Genomic DNA, 22,866 nt, shown 5'->3' on the forward strand with positions numbered 1-22,866 from the left:
TACAACTCGTATATCAGTGGTGTGTTTGAGAAGGATACTGACTTTCTTTGGACATATTGCTAGACGTGAGCCAGACAATCTAGAAAAAGCAATAATGTCTGGCCAAGTTGAAGGTAGGAGAAGCCGGGGTCGAATCCCATATAGATGGACTGACCAAATAAAGGTGGCTACGGGGCTAAAATTTGATGAGTCAGTTCGTCGGGCAGATTGGAGTGGAACAGACTAATTAAAGGTGTTCATGGTGATCACGATCCTCAGCATTGAGGGACCTACTTGGAAGAATAAGTGTTTTGGCATGGTCGCAATAATGTTCTAAATAAAAATCATGTTTGGTTTCAAGTGTTCATATTTATTTTACGTAATTTGACGTATAATCATTTCGGCCGTATATGAAGCGCATTCGGTCGCATGCAAAAAATAAAAACTACAAATGAAACACTCTCTACTCCCACGAAAAAGATTCAGAATAACACCCCGGATAGTAAAGAGAGGACGTGGAAGGAAGTTACCGAACAATACACCACAAAAACAGTGTTTGAAATAGATTTTTTATTTATAACTTCATTCCTGTAGGTTTTAGAGGGTAAGTGTCAATAATATAAGGACAAGGATAAGGATAAGAATTAGCTATTTTCAGGGTTTCTTGATTGAAGAGTAGGCTACCTGAGTTCTGGGAGAGAGAGCAGCTTGACAGTCCAGCACTCCATCCTTGACTACGTAGTGGATGAGGTCCATGGCTCTCCGCATCTGGCAGAACACCGTGTCTCTGTTCTCTCGTGAGCTCGGGCACTCGGGGTGTCGCAGGCAGACCTGGAAATCGCAAGCGAGAACATGTCGTGTGATCAGCGCCGTAGCCGGACTTTGCAATCATGGCCCCGATTACAATGGGAGTTTAACATTTATCTTCAATTTTATCTACAAAGTAAAGTTAAGTTTTCTGTATGAAAAGCAGAATATGCATACAATTTTTTCTTCTAAACATGCTCAATTATAGGTTACTGACGAAGATATTTTTAATGTTCATGCAAATATACTCATTTTCGTACTCAGTTATCGGGTTTTCTTTATATAAAGTCGAAGATAACTGTTAACATCCCATTGTAATCGAGGCCCAGGGCAGGTTCAAAAAATATCAAGGCAGGCTGAATTTTTGCCATTTTATACGCATATAAGTACGTACGTATTGGAAAATATCATTATTATCATTCATCCGCAACTAATGGTGCATAAGACGCTGCATAGGTACACTAAATGCAGAATATATCGATAATCTGTTAAATGAAGGTAAGGTGATCAGCCATACGCTTCAGATGCCAGTCCAAGAACATGAAATATTGCAGTTAAAAACTACGTTTAATCAATATTTCAATGGTAGCACTAGCTGCGCGGCTATTCCAAACGCTCTCGCGGCCGTAGAAAACACTTTTATAGCGCTTTTATATATTTAGTATGTAAACACGCGCTATAAAAGCTTTTTCTGCGGCCGCCAGAGCGTTTGGAATAGCGGCCCGGGTATGAATTTCGAGCGATCCGCAAGTTTTATTTTATATATTAAAAAATACTGTCAAATAATTAATTTTCGTGATGTTTTGCTATATATATACCGCAAAATGCTAGTTTATTAACAACCAAAAATTTAATTGATTGTGCGACCGATTTCACGTAATATCTTCGAAACGTTGACGTCAATAATTAAATAAGTAAATTCATCGGATAATTTCTGATAATAATATTTCGATAAATATCAAGTTTTAGCTAGCGGCTAGGGCAGGCACAAATTCTTCCAGGGTTGGTATTCTGAATGGACTGCGCGCAAAGAAATCGTTCTGTTAGCGTGTAATTAGTACGTAAATACGCGTTAAAAATACGTTTTCTACGCGCGCTTTTGCGTTCAGAATATCAGCCCAGGATATACAAAGCTTGCCTTGGCGTACCTCTGGCTACGACCCGTGTGAGCATAAGAAACATAATTAGTTATCATTTAAAGGTTGTTGGAAAAGTTAGAAAATTAAAGATTGTTGTCAGGGCATGTGGGACCCAGGGCCCTCGGCCTGGTGAGGCTTCGAAATTTTAAAATGGCCCCTTTCTTTTTAGAAACCCCAAACTCTGTTCGCCCAAGGGTCCCTGCATGACCTAAGACCCTGATTGTTGTAGGTAGGTAAACCTTGAAAAAGCTATATCTCTTTGATTGAAATTTTTAACATTAATATATTAATATTTTACATTAATATCAAAGTTATATATTTGAAATTAGTAAGTTTTTATCGTAAGAACATTTTGATTATTTTAATAATCGCTTCATTTTGTTATTTTGATCTTTTGTTTTGATTATTTTATATACCTACATCGCACCCCCAGAAGTAAACTGTCATATGTTTAATTTAAACAATTTAATTTGGCCAATTTGGCCATTTCGCAGAAGATCAAAAACCAACTTTTTAAAATTTGTTAATGTTCGAAACTTAACTTAATAAGAGTTAACATAAGTTGTATCAGTGTTTTTGGTAAATGTTTTTAAAAAAATGGACAAAACTTATGTTAACTTAATGTAAAAGTTTTAAAATAAAACTTTCATGACGGATTGCGAGGAAGGCGTTCTTATTTAATACCGACCCTTATAATTCTCCTTCATTATTTTACACCAAATTAGTCAATAATGTATTCTTTTTATTTGTTTTCTCCTTTTTTCCCTCGACTGAATACGACAAAAGGAGGTGTCGAAAATGCTCACTTTCGTCCGCTTAGCATTCCATTTAGAATGCTTGTAATAAAATAACATAATTTGTGTAACGTAAAAGCAAACACAACATCTTGTAGAACGGAAAATTTTCTTTCGAACGACGTTTATACGCCCTCTAACATTTTTTTTTATTTGTGGTGTTCATTTAAAAAATAAAAAGAAACACGGGCACATCCAATATATTGACTTATTATAATGCCCGGTATTTTTGGTAGTATTTGCTCATTTGACTTTCAAAATAACACTGTAGCATCTTAATTACTGCAGTGTTCTTCCATACCAACGTTTGTAGCATATCTCGCTCAAAACAATAATCGTAGAGATACGTGAGATCTCCTAAGAAAGAAAAAAAATGGTTTAACTGCATTCATAACTCAAAATAACCGAATTTAAACTTACGACAGTGTACTTCTAGGGGGTGCGGTATATTTACGTTTTTCTATTTAAAGCATTTAAATATGATACATTTCTTGTATACCCACGAACTGGCCATCCCTTTTTGGGATTTTTGTTTACTATTTTTACTGTTAATATGTATTTCATTGCTATGTAATTATCTTTTATTTTTTGAATACTCTGTTTTACCTCTTATGTGTATTGTAAAAAAAACAAAAAATTGAAATAAAAAAAATGTGTTTACACTAGATGCGGCACTAAGCACCCAACTTGTGTTCCATTTAACATAGGTTCCGGAGCTTATCTTGTATTTGGTGGGAAATAGTACTATTATTTGTATACGCTAAGCAAATGTGAAGCAGTGTGAAAGGGCGCGACTTTAAAAAAAATACATATTTAAAAAAAATATTTTTTCAATTTTTTGATTTTATTATTTGCACCACAACAGGCCAGGAGGCCCAATTACAGTGGTAAATTACAACACAGAATACCCAGGCTTGAGAAAAATCTCATTAATTTTTCTGTCCTCACAGGGAATCGAACCCGGAACCTCCTGTGAGTGAGTCAAGCGTTTTAACCACTACGCCACGGAGGCCGCCTTTGCACGTCACTGGATATTTTTTACAACACGATTTCAAATTCGCGTTATATGACGCGTAATCTGTATTAAATTATATCTCGATATAATTTAATACAGATTACGATTAATACAGATTATATCTTTGATACGAAACGTGGAAAATAATTCTCGAGAAATAAAACGGACCCCTTGCAAAAAAATGATAAGGCGCCGTATGTGTTCCTCGGAAACTGCCGTTCGATTTATAATTTGAGGAATTCGTATTTATTTCATTAGATTTAGGTTCTGTAAAAAGGTCTCTGGCCTTGTCCAGGAACATGTTCACTCGCATTCGTTTCTTTCCCGAATGCCAACATAACCTGATTTTTGAGAATGCCAAGTATACCTTGGAGGAAGTGAGCAGCATCATGGTGGACCTCTCCAGCACCTGCCTGGCAGCAGCCATCTGGGCTCGCCTCCTCTCGTCCTTGAGGTCGTTCTGCCTCTCGCCAGTCACGTGGGCCAGCTCTACCATCTCAGCCCCGAACATGGAGAACGCTTTCACGAACTCCGTGAAGTTGGACACGGACTCCAGGCGGCCGAGGCTTCGAGCAACCTGAGGAACAAATTCAAAAAGGCAAAGTAATTTGACGTTTTAACTTAACGCGGTGAACTATGTATATGTCCAAAATTATTATACCGTCGTCGTGGTGTTGAAAAGACTTGAGTCAAATGACTTATATTATGTTGATCTGTTAGCAAAAAATACATCAACGATTTTGGTAAAAATATCAGCAATATTCCTCGGTTAAATTTTACTTTGTTTCATTTAACAGACAAGCGCTTTCACCTAAGTAGGCATCTTAGGACTGGTAAATTGTTTAAAACATTTTCAACTCTCATAATATTTTTTTACAAGGTTTTTGGGAGATATATATTGAGAGTATTTTATTTTGGGACATACATTGACATATACTACATAGACACGAAAACGCACCCATAGTTAGTAATTTTGTTTATTTAGCCAGGGCTGCATTCAACGAGCATGCATATGTTAACAAAAGTTGGAGGATACTCATTTTTGGTACATAAAAAGTTTATATTTTAACGTTAACAATCAACATATGTTTTTTGTGAATTCCAATAAGGATCTTTCCTTAAATTCCTTATAATTTCAACCCACTGATTTCTTTTCACTGGAATTTTAGGAATTCAAAGATAAAATTAACTCACGTTTATTATATTTTAAAAATGCATTCCTATTAGTGCATCACTGTAACTAAGAAGAGCTTCGCAATTCCGCCTCTAATCGTAGTTTGACGTTTACAAGAAAAATATTTATATTTGAATATGAATTGTTTTAAGCTTTGTTAATCACTCATGAACAAATATTTTCTAAACAAAATTTAAACAATCCTTTTTACAATGTTTATATTTATATATGTACATTTTTGTTTCGATTCTAAACGTCACGCTTGGCTGGCGGTCGAAGAACGACTAAATAACGCGTTGGGCATGACGTAGAGTTTGAGTATGGGTTTGGTGTCATCATTTTTGAAGGCTCAGGGTATGTATATGTATTAATATGTCAATGGGGACACACAACATTTTATGAGTAACTAAATAAAAAAATCGCAGCAAAAGTCATTTACTATTTGATTTATTTAACTTTTTATACATAATGTAATTTATACATTAGCGGGCTTATTGCCAAACGGCAATTTCTTCCAACCAACCAATAAAATAATAGTTTTATTTTTATAATTCAAGTTACAAAACATATTCAATAAAAGATAATGAAGTTACATAAAAATAGAAATAAACGTATTTGTTTATAAATTACCTTAAATCAATACTATTACTTAATGGGAAAAAAAGAAAAAAGAGAAAAGGAGGAGAGATTAAGGAAGAGAAAGCAGAAGTTTCTTCAGATGTGATATTTTTTTTATTTGAAAATTTATTTATAAACCCTTACGGATTATAACATTCATTTTACATAAAATAATATATACATTTTTCATTTATACTCTGTTGTTCAAAATAATATTTTTTACATCTTTTGTAAAGTTTGTCTGAGTCTTTTGTTTAGTTTTGTCTGGTAGTTTATTGTATAATTTCAGTCCCTGGTTCATTAGTCTTGATTGTCCTTGTCTTGTTTTAGAAAGTTGTATATGGTATTTGTCTGATATTCTCGTATTATGTCCATGTTGACTACAATTTTTTATTAGTTTTAGTTCTTCGTCTACAATTACATGAGTGGCTAATTTATGGATAAATTTTAATGATTCTAGTTTAAAGAGTTCAGTTATATTTAATTGCTTAGTTTGTTTAAAAAGTTCTCTAGTTGCAGTTAAATATAAACTATCACTAAACACTATCACATCATAATATTATAATATAATATAATACGCCAAGTAAGTAAAAGAGCGATGTAGGGCATTCCAATAACGAATAGTAAATTATATTACTACAGTAGAACTCCGTTTATCCGAACTCCAGTCATCCGGATTGCCAAATATTCAGATTGTTATAAGGAAATAAAAAAAAGTAAAAGATTTTAACTTTAATTTAATTGTGCAATTAAGTTTGCTGAATATGTTTTAGTAAGTTTTTAATGCGATTCTAATTCGCTGTATTATTTCAAAAGCAATACAATCTGGCACTCATTAATTCGGATGATTGGAGTTTTACTGTACTAGCATGTAACAGTCGCCAACAGCTGACGGTTATTATTATAAATAACAGATTCTTAATTATTTCATTTTCATCGCCTACAAGCCGACCTTTTTGCGTAGATATTACATATATTTTTCTTTAATAAATTACTACAGGGATAGGAAACACTTTAGAGGAGGGAATATGGAAGTCTAGGCATTTACAGGGCTTATGACCTGTCATTGGCTGGTTTAAGTGAAAGGGGTGAAATAAGGTAAAATCCAGTCTTTTGTCTATATATGTATAAACGTTTGAACAAAATCAACATATTGAAATGTAAATGTTCATTTTGTGTGGTTTTGGTAGCATTATTTTGAGTGACAAATTCTTCTTTATCAGATTAAGAATGCTCCGAACAACAAAAAATAAATTGTGCGGCCCAAAGGAGAGACATTTCTAGGTGCCCGAGATCCTAATCAACCAAGGCCAGAAGGGCCGATCATGTGGGGCCCGGAGGGCCGATTACATGAAGCTCGAGGGGTCGAATTTTCTAAGCTGCTAGTTATTTTTTTATTAGGCATTATTAAATAAATATTAATGAAAATAATTCAATAATGTTTGTACCGTGTTATTTCGAAAAAGTGTAAAACGAGGTTCCATTGTATTATTTCTGTTATAGTGTACCCCGTGTTACACTGTTCCCCACTTGACCCTATCGAGTTTTTATCCTTTGTGGGGTGTGGGGGGTACTTTATCTGTGTGATAGTTACCTTGTCCTTGGCCAGGAGCAGCTGCTTGACGACCACGATGTCGGCCAACAAAAGCACGCGCGTCACGGAGGCCAGCAGGCCGCGTGCCGCGCGCACCATGGCCGCGCGCTCGCTGCAGTCTGGCGCGCCCCCGCCTCCGCCCACCGGGCACGGCGCCCCCGCGCCTACGGCGCTGGCTGCCACGCACAACCGCTCTATACTGCCCCCTGCAATCAAACAACACATCATTATACATTTGAATATGAGGCCAATAATAAAAGTTAAAATGCATCTTTTTTATAAATTTCGTACGACTGAATTTTTTTTTTACTACGTTTCCTCTGTATTAATCTACAACAATATGAGATTTAAATCTAACAAAAGTTTTAAGGTTTTCCCTGTGTTAGTTAGTTTGTACCTAAATGCATGAAAATAAAATTTCAGCTATATCTTTAAACAAAAATTTACAACATACATTCAACGTTGAAGTCTTATAAAAGTAAGGAAATCACACGATTTTGCCATTTTGCAATGACGTCACGGGCGAAGTAGTTTTAAAATTACAAAACTTTAAACAATCGCAGCGGTAATAATACGATACACTAAAAATATAAATAATCTTGCTTAGTTAAATATTATATTGACTATTGACATATTAACACATATAGATATGCCCTGAGCTTGTCAAAAATGATGACACTGAACTCATGTCCAATTGCTCAATCATGCCCAACGCGTATTTAGTCGTTTTACGACCGCCAGCCATGCGTGACGTTTAGAATCAAAACAAAAATGCCTACTTGTGTCGTGAAAATATGCAAAAAAACCTTTCGGATAAACATTGTAAAAAGGGTTGTGTGTTTTCATTGGTAAATACTTGTTCACGAGTGATTAACAAAGCTTAAAACAATTAATATTCAAATATAAATATTATTTATTGTAAACGTCAAACTAAGCCTAGCGGCGCAATTGCGAAACTTTTCTTAGTTACAGTGATAAACTGATTAGAATACGTTTTTTAAATATAATAAATGTGATTTAATATTATTTTTGCTTTCTCAAAATCCAGTGAAAAGAAATAAATGGTTCGAAATTATAAAGGAATTTAAGGAAAGAATCTGATTGGGATCCACCAAAAACGTATTTTTATTGTTAACGGTAGAATTAAAACATTTTTTGAAAAAATGAGTATCCTCCAATTTTTGTAGCGTATGCATACTCGCTGAATGCAGCGCTGGTATAAATAAAAATACTTGGGTACATTTTCGTGTCACTACTTTTTGAAATCTTTTACTCTAAAGGGCGCGTCTATGACAATGCTTTAACAAATAAAAAATAAATAAAAAAAACACTGAACATCGACCGGTAAATAACACGATCATTCGAAAAGTGGCGGCCTCCGTGGTGTAGTAATTAAGACGCTTGACTTACACACGGGAGGTACCGGGTTAGATTCCCGGTGAGAACACAAAAATCAAATGTGATTTTTCTCAAGCCTGGATGTTTTGTGGTGTAATTCACCACTGTGATTGGGCTTCCTGGCCTGTTGTGCAAAAAAAATGGACAGCATTGAACAAATTTATAACCCATATTATAATCGATTGTGATTAGTAAATCATAAACGGTTACTGAAATTATTCGATGATTCTGACATATTTTTTCCATCGCTACAGAAAAACATTGTTATAGGCGCCCGAGTAGGTACAACTAAATTAATGTGTATGTATTGAGGAAGCCATATAACCTATAAAAACTGTGACAAGTCATACAAAGTGTACAGAGGACTTTTTTGATTGGTTTGTATTATATCATTCGTCAGGACCCAAGACAAATCGACGGTCCCGACGTATACTATCGAATTTGTATTTTGCAAGGTTTACAGTAGAGCAAAAACAAAGCTATTGAAATACGATAGATACGTTTTTGGCAATTCCACAGTATCTAATAGCTTAAAAAAATCCCAAGGTTTGTTTTTTCTCTCATGTTAACTTTGAAAAATGCGTTTCGATAATATACGTAGGGACCCTCGAAATGTACATTGTATTTAGTTATGCAGAAAGCAGCCAGTCCACAATTTCGAACAATTTAGATATTAATGTTATCGGGTGCAGTCAGGTCAATTCTATGTTCTGCTAAAAACAGCCAGACCTTTTTGATACAAAAAACTGTATTAATCACCTACTGAAAATGGTGTTAATGACAAAAAAGGTATTTCTCAATTAGCAGAAAACACTCAAAGCGAGAGAAAAATCTTAAGTCCCTTCAAAAATCACTAAACCTAGTCAAATGAATAACAAGATTATTGTTTGTAATATATACAAAAACTAATGTGTTTATTGTTTATCATTTGTCAAAGTCAAAAACATTCCAACTGTTGTGTAGATTTGATCATCCACTCTTTTCACAAAGGTGCTTTTATCTAAGTTTCACCTTTTTATTGCTGGCTGTTTTCTGTATAACTACATTAATTTAAAGTAAATAGTGTTAACATTATTAATTTTAAAGTAGAAAATTACAGTAAAAAAATAATAAATATCAAATTATCGCTTTTTGTCGAAAATGCGTCTTGAAATGTGGGAGTGTTGTCAAGTTACGGAAGGTGTTGACCTCGCTCTTTCATGACATTGGTCGTAGGGAGTCAGAAAAGTTGATGCATGCCACGGATTGGAGAACCTTACTGGATGTCAAAAATAAAATATAAAAAATAAAGAAAAATTTTAAAAATATATATTTATAGATGACAACCATGAAGTTTCGCATAAATAAATTGTCTATGTTTTTATGAATGTATGTATGTGTATGCGCATGCGTGTATGTACGTGTGTGTGTATGTACATATGTATATATGTGTATATTTATATATACATGTGTGTATATATGTGTATGTCTGTATGTATATGAATCAAAATGTGTATCCGAATAAGTTTATATTTTGTTTGTCTGTGCTCTATATTAATTTGTTAAGTATTATAATATATTAAAATGTAATTGCCTAGCTTGGAACGGGGTATGTACCCTTGTTAGCTGGGCAAAGTGAATATGGAATTGTATTTTGATAATAAGTGTGAATAAATAAATAAAAAAAATAAAAAAAATAAAAAATAACAGAAGAAGTTATATTTATCATCTATTTTATTTACAAAGTAAAATTAAGTTTTCTGTATGAAAAATAGAATACGTATCCATTTTTTTTCTAAACATGTTCAATTACAGGGTACCGACGAAGATACTTAAAATTTTTATACAAATATAGGCTTATTTCATTTAAATTATTTGTTGACAATTCTTGATGGAATTCCATTGTAATGATGTAATAACTTATATTTACATATAAGTTATTAATTTAAAAAATACTAGGTACACTTCCACTTATTTATTTTGACCAATCACAAGGTGAAAGCGCTAATTGGTCAAAATAAATAAGTGGAAGTGTACCAAGTATTTTTTAAATTAATAACTTATATGTAAATATAAGTTATTATATCATTACAAATATAGGCATTTTCGAAAATAAATATCGATTTTACTTTGTTCCGTCTCAACGTGTACCGACGGACATAGCGTTTGTGATCACGGCCCTGTGCCGCGATTATGAGCGGCTATCTTCATCGGTATATACTGAGACGGTATAAAATAATATCGACATTTATGAACGAAAATTGTAAACATATTCTATTTTTCATATAGAAAACTTAATTTTACTTTGTAGATAAACTTGAGGATAAATTTTATCTTCCCGTCATAATCGAGGCCCTGAACTCCTATTACAATGAGAAGTTAAAATTTATCATCAATTTTATCTACAAAGTAAAATTAAGTTTTCTGTATAAAATAGAATATGCATTCAAATTATTTTTCTAAACATGTTCAATTACAGATTACTAACGAAACCTTTTTTAATTTTCATACAAATATACACAAATTAGTAAATACATATCGATTTTAATTTATACCGTCTCGATATGTACTGATGAAGATAGCGTATGCAATCGCAGCCCTGGTCGAGTCATTATTCTCCTTATTATTTTGTTTTACATAGTTAAAAATAAACATACATTTAAATGCGTTAGTTATTATTAAGCAAATAATTGGAATACTTGTTCACAATAAAATTAAAGCTCCCAAAATACAAAGGGGTGGTCTAACAATATTTAACTCCCGAAAAAATTGATAATAACTGCAACGGGATTGCGAAAGGCAAAATTTTCATTGAATGTTTAGCATAATGTGTCAATATGGCGCTATTCCTACCCTCCGTGGGTCCATTGGCTTCACCTTGACCCCCCTTGCCCGCTGCCCCCTGCCCCAACACTTATTCTGTTTCCGCCCGAAGCTTTAAAAAAGGAAAAATCCGTCACGTGACAATGTCTCCGTAAAAAGAACATGTTCACATGAACGCGACTCGAGTATTTTCATTCCGTAAAGCTTATCTTGAAAAACATATCGCTAAAACCAGCCGAATAAAAGAAAAAGACTGGTTTTAGTAAGTTAATGAGAAAGTTCGGTGTATTTTTTCCTATTTTTATTTGTTAATAGACTATCAAACTAAGCCAACATTTTTCATTTTTATGTATTTTAATCGCTATGATTTTTTAAAGGTTTGTAATTTCGAAATTACTCCACCCGTGATGTCACTCGTTCTCGTCGGTGAGTTGTCGTGACATTTAAAAGTATAGCCCCGTAGCTGTCAACATTTATTTATTTATTTAATAAACGCCCAGAGGGCTTTTACAATATACAGTTAAAAGTACATAAAGCATTATAGAAAATAACATAAAATAAAATCATGACTATTACACGAAACATGTAATTATTATTTTTTTAAATAAAGAAAGAAGAAAGGAAAAGGAAATACAGTGAAGATTTGTAGAGAAGCGCATTAAGGGGAGAATTGAGGGGATGGCCATTCGATGGATAGGATAGCTGATTTGATTGAACATATTCTAAACGTTAAAAAAAATTGGCTTTCCGGGAACTGAGAATCCATCACAGCACATGTCAACGCTGTATTTGATTACTTGATTCGCAAGAACTTTTGCCGTCGTTCAATTAAACCATATTATTTTTTTCATACATTCTCAAAAAAAAATAAACCGTACGATTGAATGTTATATTTTTTCCGCGTGCGTGAAAACATTATTTACATCCAATTTCTCGTAGCATTGAACTTCCTCATAAAAAAATATAAATAACATCGGCAAATGTCAATTAGTATTTATTATCTTTAGTAAATATTTCATAAATTAGGCTAGTTTACGCCTACACACTAAATGATCACATTATTAACAAAATTCCTACCTAGGGGGTTGAATCCAGTCCTTGTCTACAAAAATTTTGACAAACTAAAATGATTGTTGGGAGTTGGGACTTATGTCTTAAACAATGTACTATAAACTTATGTATGTAAATAAATTTATTTAAAAAATGTTGATGAATCCATTTGGTCCAAGAAGAAGTATAAAAATTGAAAATTATTTTCAGGAGTTGCCTGGTATGTAGGTGAAATAATTCAATCACATAAATCTCATAGAAAACAATAAGGGTTTCAGCTCTTTAACTTAAAAAACGTCAACAGATGGAAAAGTTAAACAACAAAGATGTTAAATATAGGCAGAATGGTGAATGTTGTTACAGGTTACAGTACACAGTGTGTAAAGTGGCCACTTAAACCAGCCAATTACAGGTCATTAGCCCTGTGGACGTTTAGACTTTTATATTCCCTTATATAAAGTATTCTTCTTGTCTGTTGTAATATATTAATTGAACCTCTTTTGTTTTATTTCTTATAAATAGAATGAAATTTTCTGCGTCGGTACCTTTACTATTTTAAAAAAATATTAATAGTATTTGTTTATCGTACGTCCGAAGAAGAAGCAGATAAAACTGGGCGCTTTTATGGGTTTTTGGATGGTCTTAGTTCCCATAAGAAATAATGTATCAAAAAAGCATAACGGTTGAGAGACGCCAATGGTAAATATCTGTAGTGTGTAAAAAAATCTTCACTAGTCCCACACCTCCATTTTTTTATATTTATTTTAAATCTTTCAAGTACACAGAATAAGTACTTTACATGACTTATTGCTAAAGCCGATGTCTTCCAGCTAACCAAAAAACAGACTCGTTAAAAGAAGAATCCAAAAAGATCCACGGTTTTTTATTGCAATATGATTAAATATGAGTAGTAATAAAATGTCGAGATTTGATAGCACTTTACCCTTCGTTACACACTTCAGGCTTTTTCTGTCACAATTTTGTTTCGTAAGTTCGTTCGTTCGTAATATTATATTCATTTAACTTTGACGCATTAAAAGTCGTATTTTTCTCGTTCCCTCTCATACCAAACCATAGAATTAAGAATAGTCCAGAAGGAGCGTAGAATCATATTTGAATACATCGGACTGTGTCCAATAATTCCCCCTCTCCAGCTTACTTTCGCCGCGCGTATTCGTGAAGTCGCCGGGTAATGTTGCTTGATGGGAAAAAAAAATCATAACACAATGTAAGGTTAAAAAAAAGTAATCTGTTAAATTCTCTAAAATTTCATTGTGCACGCGGAAACATTGATTTACACAACAGATTAGATAAGGAAAGGGTCATTTAGTAAGAGTAATTGAATTAATGAACTTTGAACTTAAAATATAAAACAATTTTTTTTATATAAAACTGATATTTTTATATCATGTTAAATAATATTTGATGTTTTAAAGATAATGCCGTTCAAATGTCCCCCATGGCGTTGTTTAATCCGAGGTCTAATTTTCATTAGTTCTTTTATTAGATGAGCAAAGTAGGGTAAAAAAAAATTCTACCCTGCCAACACTAACGAAATTTCCATTTTGTTTCTTCGACAATCTGACAGATGGAAAAATAATTCAATTTTTAAGTAATGCATTTGTTATATACACATTCATTTGCAAATTACAGATGAAATGTGATCGCATCCTGTTTCTTTAAGATCCTATTAGTATTTCTAAACTTTAAAAGGACACAACGCGGCATAGTTGAATTCAAATCAGGAGTTGCGTACTGAGCGACGTCTACGATGAAACTAATTGGTCAAAACGTAAACCTACTCATTTATGAGTCGCCTTCTGTTTGATGTGCGTATGCGGTTTCTAAACTATTCTTAATTCTATGTACCAAACGAATGAATTTACAAAAAGAATTAGTTATACAATAAGGCCACAGAAGTATGAAACCCGAGCAATAAGAAAAGCCGCGTCCGTATTCCGTATAAAGTCGGCACATTGCAGGTGTTAGCAACAAAGAGAAAATAGAATGAACCCATGTAGCTTGGATTGTTCTCGTCAAGTGCCGGGTCAATAGAGGTAGGACCTCTTACACAGTTGTACAAAGAAAACAAAGCATTATGACTTTTGAATATTTTCGGGAAGTATAAACGTTTGTAATCTGACTTGTACAGGATTTTTACACCCTTAAAATAGCTACAGTTTATACGATATAATGACCCAACAAAACTTATTTTAAAGAAAAACGAGACATTGAGACTTAGAAGAAGATATAAGCATTACGATAAACTAAAAAATAAGGTCGTACCATATTTACAAATACGTTAAATACCTATTCGAAAAAATACTGTTTCCAGGGATTTAATAATCTTTGAGAATTTTTTTCACTAACATACAAGATAAAAATAAAAAACAAAAGATATTTAGCCCTAAAAAGAAAGTTTGAATTTGGACAAGGTATTTTTAAAACTTGGCTAAGATCATTACAAGTACTTTAAATATCCCATCAAAATATCACCTTTTAGCAGTTTTCAGGCCACTTCCCCTTAAAAACGACCGCAGAAAAGTGAAAAATTACAAATGGAAAAAAAAAATAAAAATTACATACACATCGTCATGAGTAAATTACATTTTATTTTATTAACTGCCACCGTAAAATATGTTTTTATTTTATTTTAAATAAACAAACAGTCGACAGTGATATAGTAACATTAAAAAAAAAAAACAGTTTAAAGACATACTAGCGAAGTTTCTAAATAAAAATTATACACATCATTAAATTGTGTTACAACAAAAGGATGTGTTTATGTGTATTTGTATGAGAGTAAGTGTAGATATTTGTTTATGTGTATTAGTGTGGGAGTAAGCAAGAGTAAGAGTAAGAGTTCAGGTGTGTGCATCATTAAATAGTAAGTGGGATCGTATCGCAGCCAGAAATAATAAGTCTTAATTTATTTTTTAATAAATTAAAGGGCATGTAAAATATATCAATGGATGAAAAAAAAACATTATGGTTAGAGCAAGAATGATAGAGGAAAGAGTGTTGTGCATATTTAGTGCTACAGGCAGATGGAATAAATACTTATTTCTTGTCACGCGAAAGGGGACATTAAGATTAGTTTTGGAGAGTAGGTTAAAAGAGTCTACATTAATATTTAATAATTTGTGTAAATAGCATTATTCAGATACAGTGCGTCTATTTTCAAGGGTAAAAAATCCATTTTGTTTGGTAGATTGGCTGTGAGTACAAAGCGTTTTATTGATTTTACAATCTAGGTATTTTAAAAATTATCATCATTATATTGTAGTGTTGAACCACCCTTTCAATTAATACTTCATACTGATCTTCCCAGAAATTGTACCCGGGACTTCAAGCATGGTAGGTGAAGGCATCAACCACTGCACAATGAGGAGGACTTATCTCCATTCGATTTTATTTATCAGGATTTTTACCTGAGAGCAGCCATTGAGTCGAAAGCACTCGTCCGGGATTCTGGTTCTGTTTATTGTTTCAGAATTTACTTTGTAAAATAACATTTAAAATAAAATACTTTGTAAATATAGACTACACACGAGATTAATATTATAACACAACTAGTTTTGGGTATTTACCCGCCATAAGGTGTAACTATTAACTGTCAATCAGAATACCTAAACTAGTTGTGTTATAATATTAGTCAAATTTATCAAAAAAAAACAAAACGATAAAATGACGCCCATGGCAAATATCTATAGTGTGAAAAAAAAACCAATGCTCTAATTCCATAATCAAGGGAGAAAATACGGGAATATGTTTGTATAAAGAAATGTCAGATCGCGTTTCCCATTTATTTTATTTGATTTATTATGGTCAACAAACAATACATATGACATTAGTAAAATATTGACAATTTGTTACGTTTATATATTGACAGCCATCGAGTCGAAAGCACTCGTCCGGAAATCTGGTTCTATTTATTGTTTCAGCATTTACTTAGTGAAATTTAAAACAAAACACTTTTATTATAACACAACTAGTTTCAGGTATTTTGATTACCCGTCATCAAGCGTAACTTTAAACTGTCAATCAGAATACCAGTGTTATAATATTGACAGTTAATAGTTACGCCTGATGACGGGTAATCAGAACACCTGAAACTAGTTGTGTTATAATATTGACAGTTAATAGTTACGCCTGATGACGGGTAATCAGAACACCTGAAACTATTTGTGTTATAATATTGACAGTTAATAGTTACGCCTGATGACGGGTAATCAGAACACCTGAAACTAGTTGTGTTATAATAACTCGTGTGTGGTCTACATAATACAAAGTGTTATATATTCTGGATCTATTTCAAATACAGAACTGTATTCGTAATCCGTAAGGATAAAGTCAAAATATATAAAGGTAAAAATACATCTAATGCACACCACGCCTTTAGATTGATGACATACGAAATTTGGTACATAAAACAAATTGCACAGTTGATTGAAAAAGTCGCGTATTGTGTACCAAATTAACGAATTTTGTTTTCCGCGTGGCCAGTTGGGTGGGTAGGTCAGTTCAAATGGAAAAAAAATACGCCGGTTAAAGACTCTGAACTAAAAACTATTGTGGAATTGAATTTAAAAATAGTAATAGAGCAAACTACGGTTGACCACGAAAAACAATATAAAAGCAGTAGAAATTTAAAAAAAATCGACGCATCTTTTAAAAATTGTCATAATGGAGATGTATTAAATTGCCGAAAAACTCACTCACTCGCTAAAAAATAAGATGCCGATAAACTCGTCCATGAAATCAACAAAAATATGGGAAGCGAAGTGACTATCGAAAATATAAAAGAAAGAAAATCATGTCTAATACCTAAAGGATTGAAGTGTAATATGATAGAAGAAGAAATAATACCAACTGAGATTTTCTAACAAAATGAAGATCTAGAATGAATAAATATTTCCGACGACGAAATACTAAAAGAATGCTACATAAATACACAATACCAAAGTGTTGAAATTGTAGATTGTAACCCTCTTACTGCTTCCACTGTTCACAATTTAATCACACTGCTGAAAGATGTTGAATTGAAACCCAATCTCCAGTTTGACCGCCCTGTTCGAAGGATCATAATATGTTAAATGAGTGTTCCAACAGAGGAGTAATGTCAACGTGCAATAACTACTAGAAACTAAATTAACACTTTGTATCCCGGAACCGTGTAAACACGTGATTATATAACCAGCTGTCTAAAAAAGTACATTTTACTGAAATAACTTTAAACTTGTCTAAAAAAGTGCATTTTACTGACATCTAGTGACTTTTATAAGTATTTTTTTGCTGCTGGTAAACCACGTGAAAACACGGGACCGGGACACAACGCATGGTCATTATAATCACGTGTTTACACGGCTCCGGGATACAAAGCACAAAAAAAGGAGTGAGGCCCTGTTTATGTCCGAACATTGCAATGCGCAATATAGCTCTCCATAAAGGCCAATGTTGGCAAAACTATCATAAAAAAATGACTTATTTAATTATCTCAAATAAATCTGAGAAGTTTCAATTAATTTCACTCAGTATTTTCATAATTATGACACTTTTAAGAAACCCTTCACAAAGCACGAAATTTCACAAAAATGGGCCGGGCACAGGGTAAATTCTATGTGTATTTGGCGGTACTCAAAGTGTCAACACTACGGAAAGAAGAACGAAATTAACCAGAGATTTATCTCGTGTATTTTGTATGTAAAAACACGAGATAAATGGTTTTTCTACGGCCACGAGAGCGTTTGGAATACCATCCGTGGACCAATAGAGTTTGAAAATACCACTAGATAAATACATTTTGATTGTGCACGTTTTAATTAAATGGTTGTTTTCAATAAGATTTTAGATGGAAAAGTAAAAATGTACGTTTAAAGTTATTTCAGTACAAAATGTGTCGGTGCTTCAAGAACAAAAATATTAATTCTAACGTTTTCAAAATATGATGAACTGCTGACCGGAAATTTTGCCCCCACAAATTGTTCCAAAGTTCGTTATAAAATTTCCGCCAATTAGATTTAGTTAAAACTTTTTCAAACAAAATGAAACTAAAAGGTTAAAAATTTGTCGGAAAATCATCGCAGATTATGCTACGCAGATTTTATTAGGTCAAAACTAATATGTATAGATAAGTTAGCGAAATTTCACGAAATATTTTCAAGCGAAAATTCAAATGAGTTACATAAATGAAAAATAACCAAATTGTCCTCATTTAACGGCGATTAAAATAATATATTTTTTTTTGATTAACTAAACAAACAAAAAAACATCAAACCATCATCTTATAAGTAGGCAGAGAAGATAGATAACTGTACCACAAAGGACTTCAGATATTTCATGAGTCGCCAAAAGAGATTAGGGATGCAGGGTCAATCGCATAGTTTCGTGGGATTGCGAAGGTTTTTGTTAAAAAGATAGAATGTCAATGGGAAGCGTCTGGATTTTATAATAATGTCTATTTAAAAAGAATATTTTTGTGTGTATATTGTTTATAAGATAAGGTATAATAAGGTGTTAAAATTTTATTTGTATAATTTTCTAAAAATAAATACATTACAAAGCTCCATATCACTATGTCTTTGCATGCGGACCCCGTTTTCTTTACATTCATACATCTTTTCATGCACGCACGACGATTATTCCGTCTTTTGACGTGTCCATCATTAAATAACTGTTGAATTTAATCATGGCATGTCGGTTATCTAAATAAAATATATTTATTTATATTACTACATAAAACCAATTTAGTTCTTCTCTCAAATATTTACATTGTTATTAAGTTTGTAATATTATACACCAACACAAAAACACACACGCCTATAACACACGGGAACTTCACTTGTTCAGTATAATATAAGGGTATTTTTATGGAATTAAAATAAAATTGTCACTGTATGTTCCTTACAGATAAATAAATAAAAAATGTATGTTTTACTAAATAAAAGTACCCACTAAAAGCTCCTTTGAGTGATATAACTAAAGCGATGGTTCCATAAACGGCAATCTGCAGCATTTGACTAATAAAAGACACAAATTCTTTTGAAAGTTCCATCCGATGGGTTTATTGAAAAGCGTTATGACGCTGACGTAAGTAGGCGGGAAGCTACGTGTCGTGAACATTGTCTTCTCCCCAAATAATGGATTCTCTGAAACCCAGTCAAGTGCAATTTATATCCAGGAGATAGAAGGCGTTGATGTATTTTATATTCCATCACTGGCAACTGGTACTTCTGATACTGCCAGAGAACGAGAGGAGCGCGGGGAGAAGTAATCCTAATACTGAACAAAACTCAACCTTTTAGTGCGTCGGGTAATTGCGTGAATCGTAAATATGCAACGTAATCAACCTTTTCAGACTCGATTTTTTTCTGTACGTACTAAAAACTTGAAAATTCCGGGTACTTAAAAAACATGTTTTTGCTCAATAAATTATTTTACATTAATGTTAAATAAACACTGGCTTAAACTGATAAATAATGGTCAAAATTTATGAATGTGTTAAAAAAACTTTTCTATGTTATTCCACCTACCAACGTAAGCAGAAAAAATGAGACGTACTTACTGATAAAAAAAGAAACTAAATTAAATAAATCTTAAATTTTGTGTACATTTTAATAAACACACAAAAAACACACGAAGAAAAATTCTTTATAACCGTTCGAACACAATTATGTTATCAGTATTTTTTTTACCTAACAGTATTGAATGACAATTTTTATCTTTATTTTCAGTCGTACATTTGTTAATTGTCAATTATTAATTTATCGATTTTGATTTAAAAAAAGTAAAAAAGAGCGACTTTTGTCTTTGAAAAATAAAGGAGACATTTTGTGTTCAAAAAAATTAAAGAAATAGTACGTACCTACATAATATTTAATGAACTTGATTCTAGTTCCAAAAGCTTACAGAAATGAATACCTACTAAGAAAAATTAAACTAAAAGCGCAACAACAACGAAACTACATTCAAAATCATAATTGATAATAGCTAAATAATAATTAATTATCAACCACAAATTTAGAAAACAAACGAACGCAAAGGTTATGAGACAAGGAAATGAAATTGCTTTTGCATGGAATTGTATTAATGGAGATGTTGTTAATTACTGCCGTGAGACGTTATATCTAATCGTAGCGTTTTCAGTTACCCACCTAGCACCTACCCTACCTACTATTTAGAATCTGCCGCTGCAGGTCACGCGAAGGGTGGATAATAATTTGTATTAACTTAATTCAACGTAAAATCGTATGGAGCGGATTCAGCTGCCGAGTACTGAGTTTTCAATCCACTGGTTCTCAAAATTAAAATTTCTAATACTATATTTAGTTACGTGATTTTGAAAATTTTGGCAGTGGTCATATTTTTTATTACCAATACATGAAAACTACTTATAATTGTAAATAATTTACAAAAAAGAAATGATGGAACGAAAATGCTAAAAAAGAGACAGGTAGAGGACAATTATTTAATGAATTTATTTTGTAATTCAACAATTGTAATTTATTATATAATATATGCAATTACAATACACAATTGTGATTCATAGTTTTTATAACTGCAACATTCATTATTTTACATTTTGCATTTTTTTTGAACCACGACAAACCAGGAGAATAAAATTGTGTCAATTCCACATTTATAGAATAAGGAAGTTCAGTGCGACGGAATTTTGAATACAAAAATATTTTCTTGCGCGCGGTAAAAATTAGAGCATTTAATTGTACGGCGAAGATTCTCGAAAATGTGTGAAATAATTATAAAAACGATTTTTGAAAAAATGAACTACCTCGAACGACGTCACTAGTTCTTCGAAATCAACCAATGACAGAGTGTTATGATACATTTTTTGTTACCGGAAAGCCAACACACCAATCGGGACAACTCACCGTAGAGAACTTGCGGTGTCACAGGCGGAGTAATTTCAAAACACTAAACTTTAAAAAATCATGGCGCTGATAATACGGTCCATAAAAAAATATATTTAAACAATTTGATCTTAGTTTGATAGTCTATTAAGAAATAAAAAAATGTAAACAAACCACTGAACTTCTTCAATGCTTGTTTTTCACTATTTATTACTCGTATAGGCGTAATTATCAAAATGAAAGGTAACGTAATATATATAAATTGTAATATCTATAAGAATATATACAAATAAATGTTTGTGAGGAAAATATTCAATTGTTCAATTATATATTAAGTGATATCTTTTTATGCATAAGTCGATATGTTACGATGTTTTGAATAGCTTTGCGTCTTCTATCATTTCGGCTGATGTAATGCTCGCACGGCATACTGTGTTGCTGTAATATTGGTAAATTAAGGGGGAAAAAAATATTTATTTTCATAAACTTAATATTTGGATGATTAAAAAAAAATGTTTTTAAATTTCACTTAAATTATGTTAAAATAAAACCGTGCACGCATAGTGCAACTTATTAGTAAATTAAATTATAAAACTAAATACATACACTATAGACTACAGTCCATTCAAATCTTTGATAAACTATGCTTTAAATCAATGGCATCAGTGTTATCGAGTTGTGGTCCCGTGTAGTGTTCTGTACTCACAGATCAGAGGTCATAGGTTCGAACCCCACTCTACTTCAACTTGATTCCCGATTTCTAATAGTGAGTTAAAAGTGCCTCCAAAATTGAAATATTTAAATAAATCACAAGAAAGCAAATATGTGTGCGTTACAATAATTTTTCATATAATTCATTCTAGTGTGCAAACGAAAATTGTTTGTTTACTTAGTTCGCCGACAGGCACTAACACATTAACATAGGGTTATTAAACATTCAAACGCACTGTGCATAATTTTAGTTCAGATTCAGATAAAAGACGCCGCAATGTTGAAACGTGCGAGGTTCTGTTGACGCAAGGCACAGCAGAAAAACCCATTAAAATAGTTTCATGGTTTTAAAATTTCAGCTGTATAAACATAAAAATGAATAAGTAGATACATTCTCCTTCTTCTTGCGGGACCTTATCAGGTCCCCCGACGTTGGCGATCACTACAGCTAAAGCATCTCGGTCCTGCGCTACTCCGAGGCCAGGACAACTGCTTGTCTGCCTTCTCTGGTGGATTTTTCTGTCGGGGTTACCTTTCCTTAGCTGGCTGGTTCTGATTTGGAGGCGCCAGAAACTCGCCTTTCATCCTCTCGCTATCCTGCTGTGATCACACAATTATGAATGTGATCCCATTGCCCAGGGTTCACGAGGTAGACGCTAACGCGTTGGACTAGTCAGTAGTGTTGCCGGTGGAATGCAGCTGGGCATTCCCAGCAAGATGTGATTCACTGCAACCCTACTGACGCACAGCATAGTAGTTGAAACGCCAAATCTGGCCAGAAATCGCTTGTGTGTTTAAGAAACGTGACTTTTTGTAAGAATATTTTTTTTGCCTAGCGAGAAGCTTAAAATAAGTTATTTAAAAACTTATTTTAAATGTTTGGCTGTTTGTTTTTTTATTTTTTTTGACGTCAATATA

At 32.9% G+C, this 22,866-nt stretch overlaps 1 protein-coding gene across 1 annotated transcript in view; it reads right to left on the bottom strand.

The window, feature by feature from the left end:
- Window positions 1–7,326, bottom strand: part of alpha-Catr (alpha-catenin related) — a gene marked incomplete at its 5' end in the record, with an annotated part of 32,814 nt that extends 25,488 nt beyond the window's left edge. Inside the window, 3 exons of the mRNA XM_088230027.1 lie at window positions 664–810; window positions 4,102–4,311; window positions 7,121–7,326. Coding sequence (XP_088086153.1) covers window positions 664–810; window positions 4,102–4,311; window positions 7,121–7,326 — 563 coding nt within the window. The remainder of the gene's footprint in view (window positions 1–663; window positions 811–4,101; window positions 4,312–7,120) is intronic.
- Window positions 7,327–22,866: the final 15,540 nt, after the last annotated feature.

This window comes from Micrasema longulum, unplaced genomic scaffold, assembly GCF_059751315.1.
Source record: "Micrasema longulum isolate JH-2025_06_02 unplaced genomic scaffold, ASM5975131v1 h1tg000725l, whole genome shotgun sequence".
Lineage (NCBI taxonomy): Eukaryota > Metazoa > Arthropoda > Insecta > Trichoptera > Brachycentridae > Micrasema > Micrasema longulum.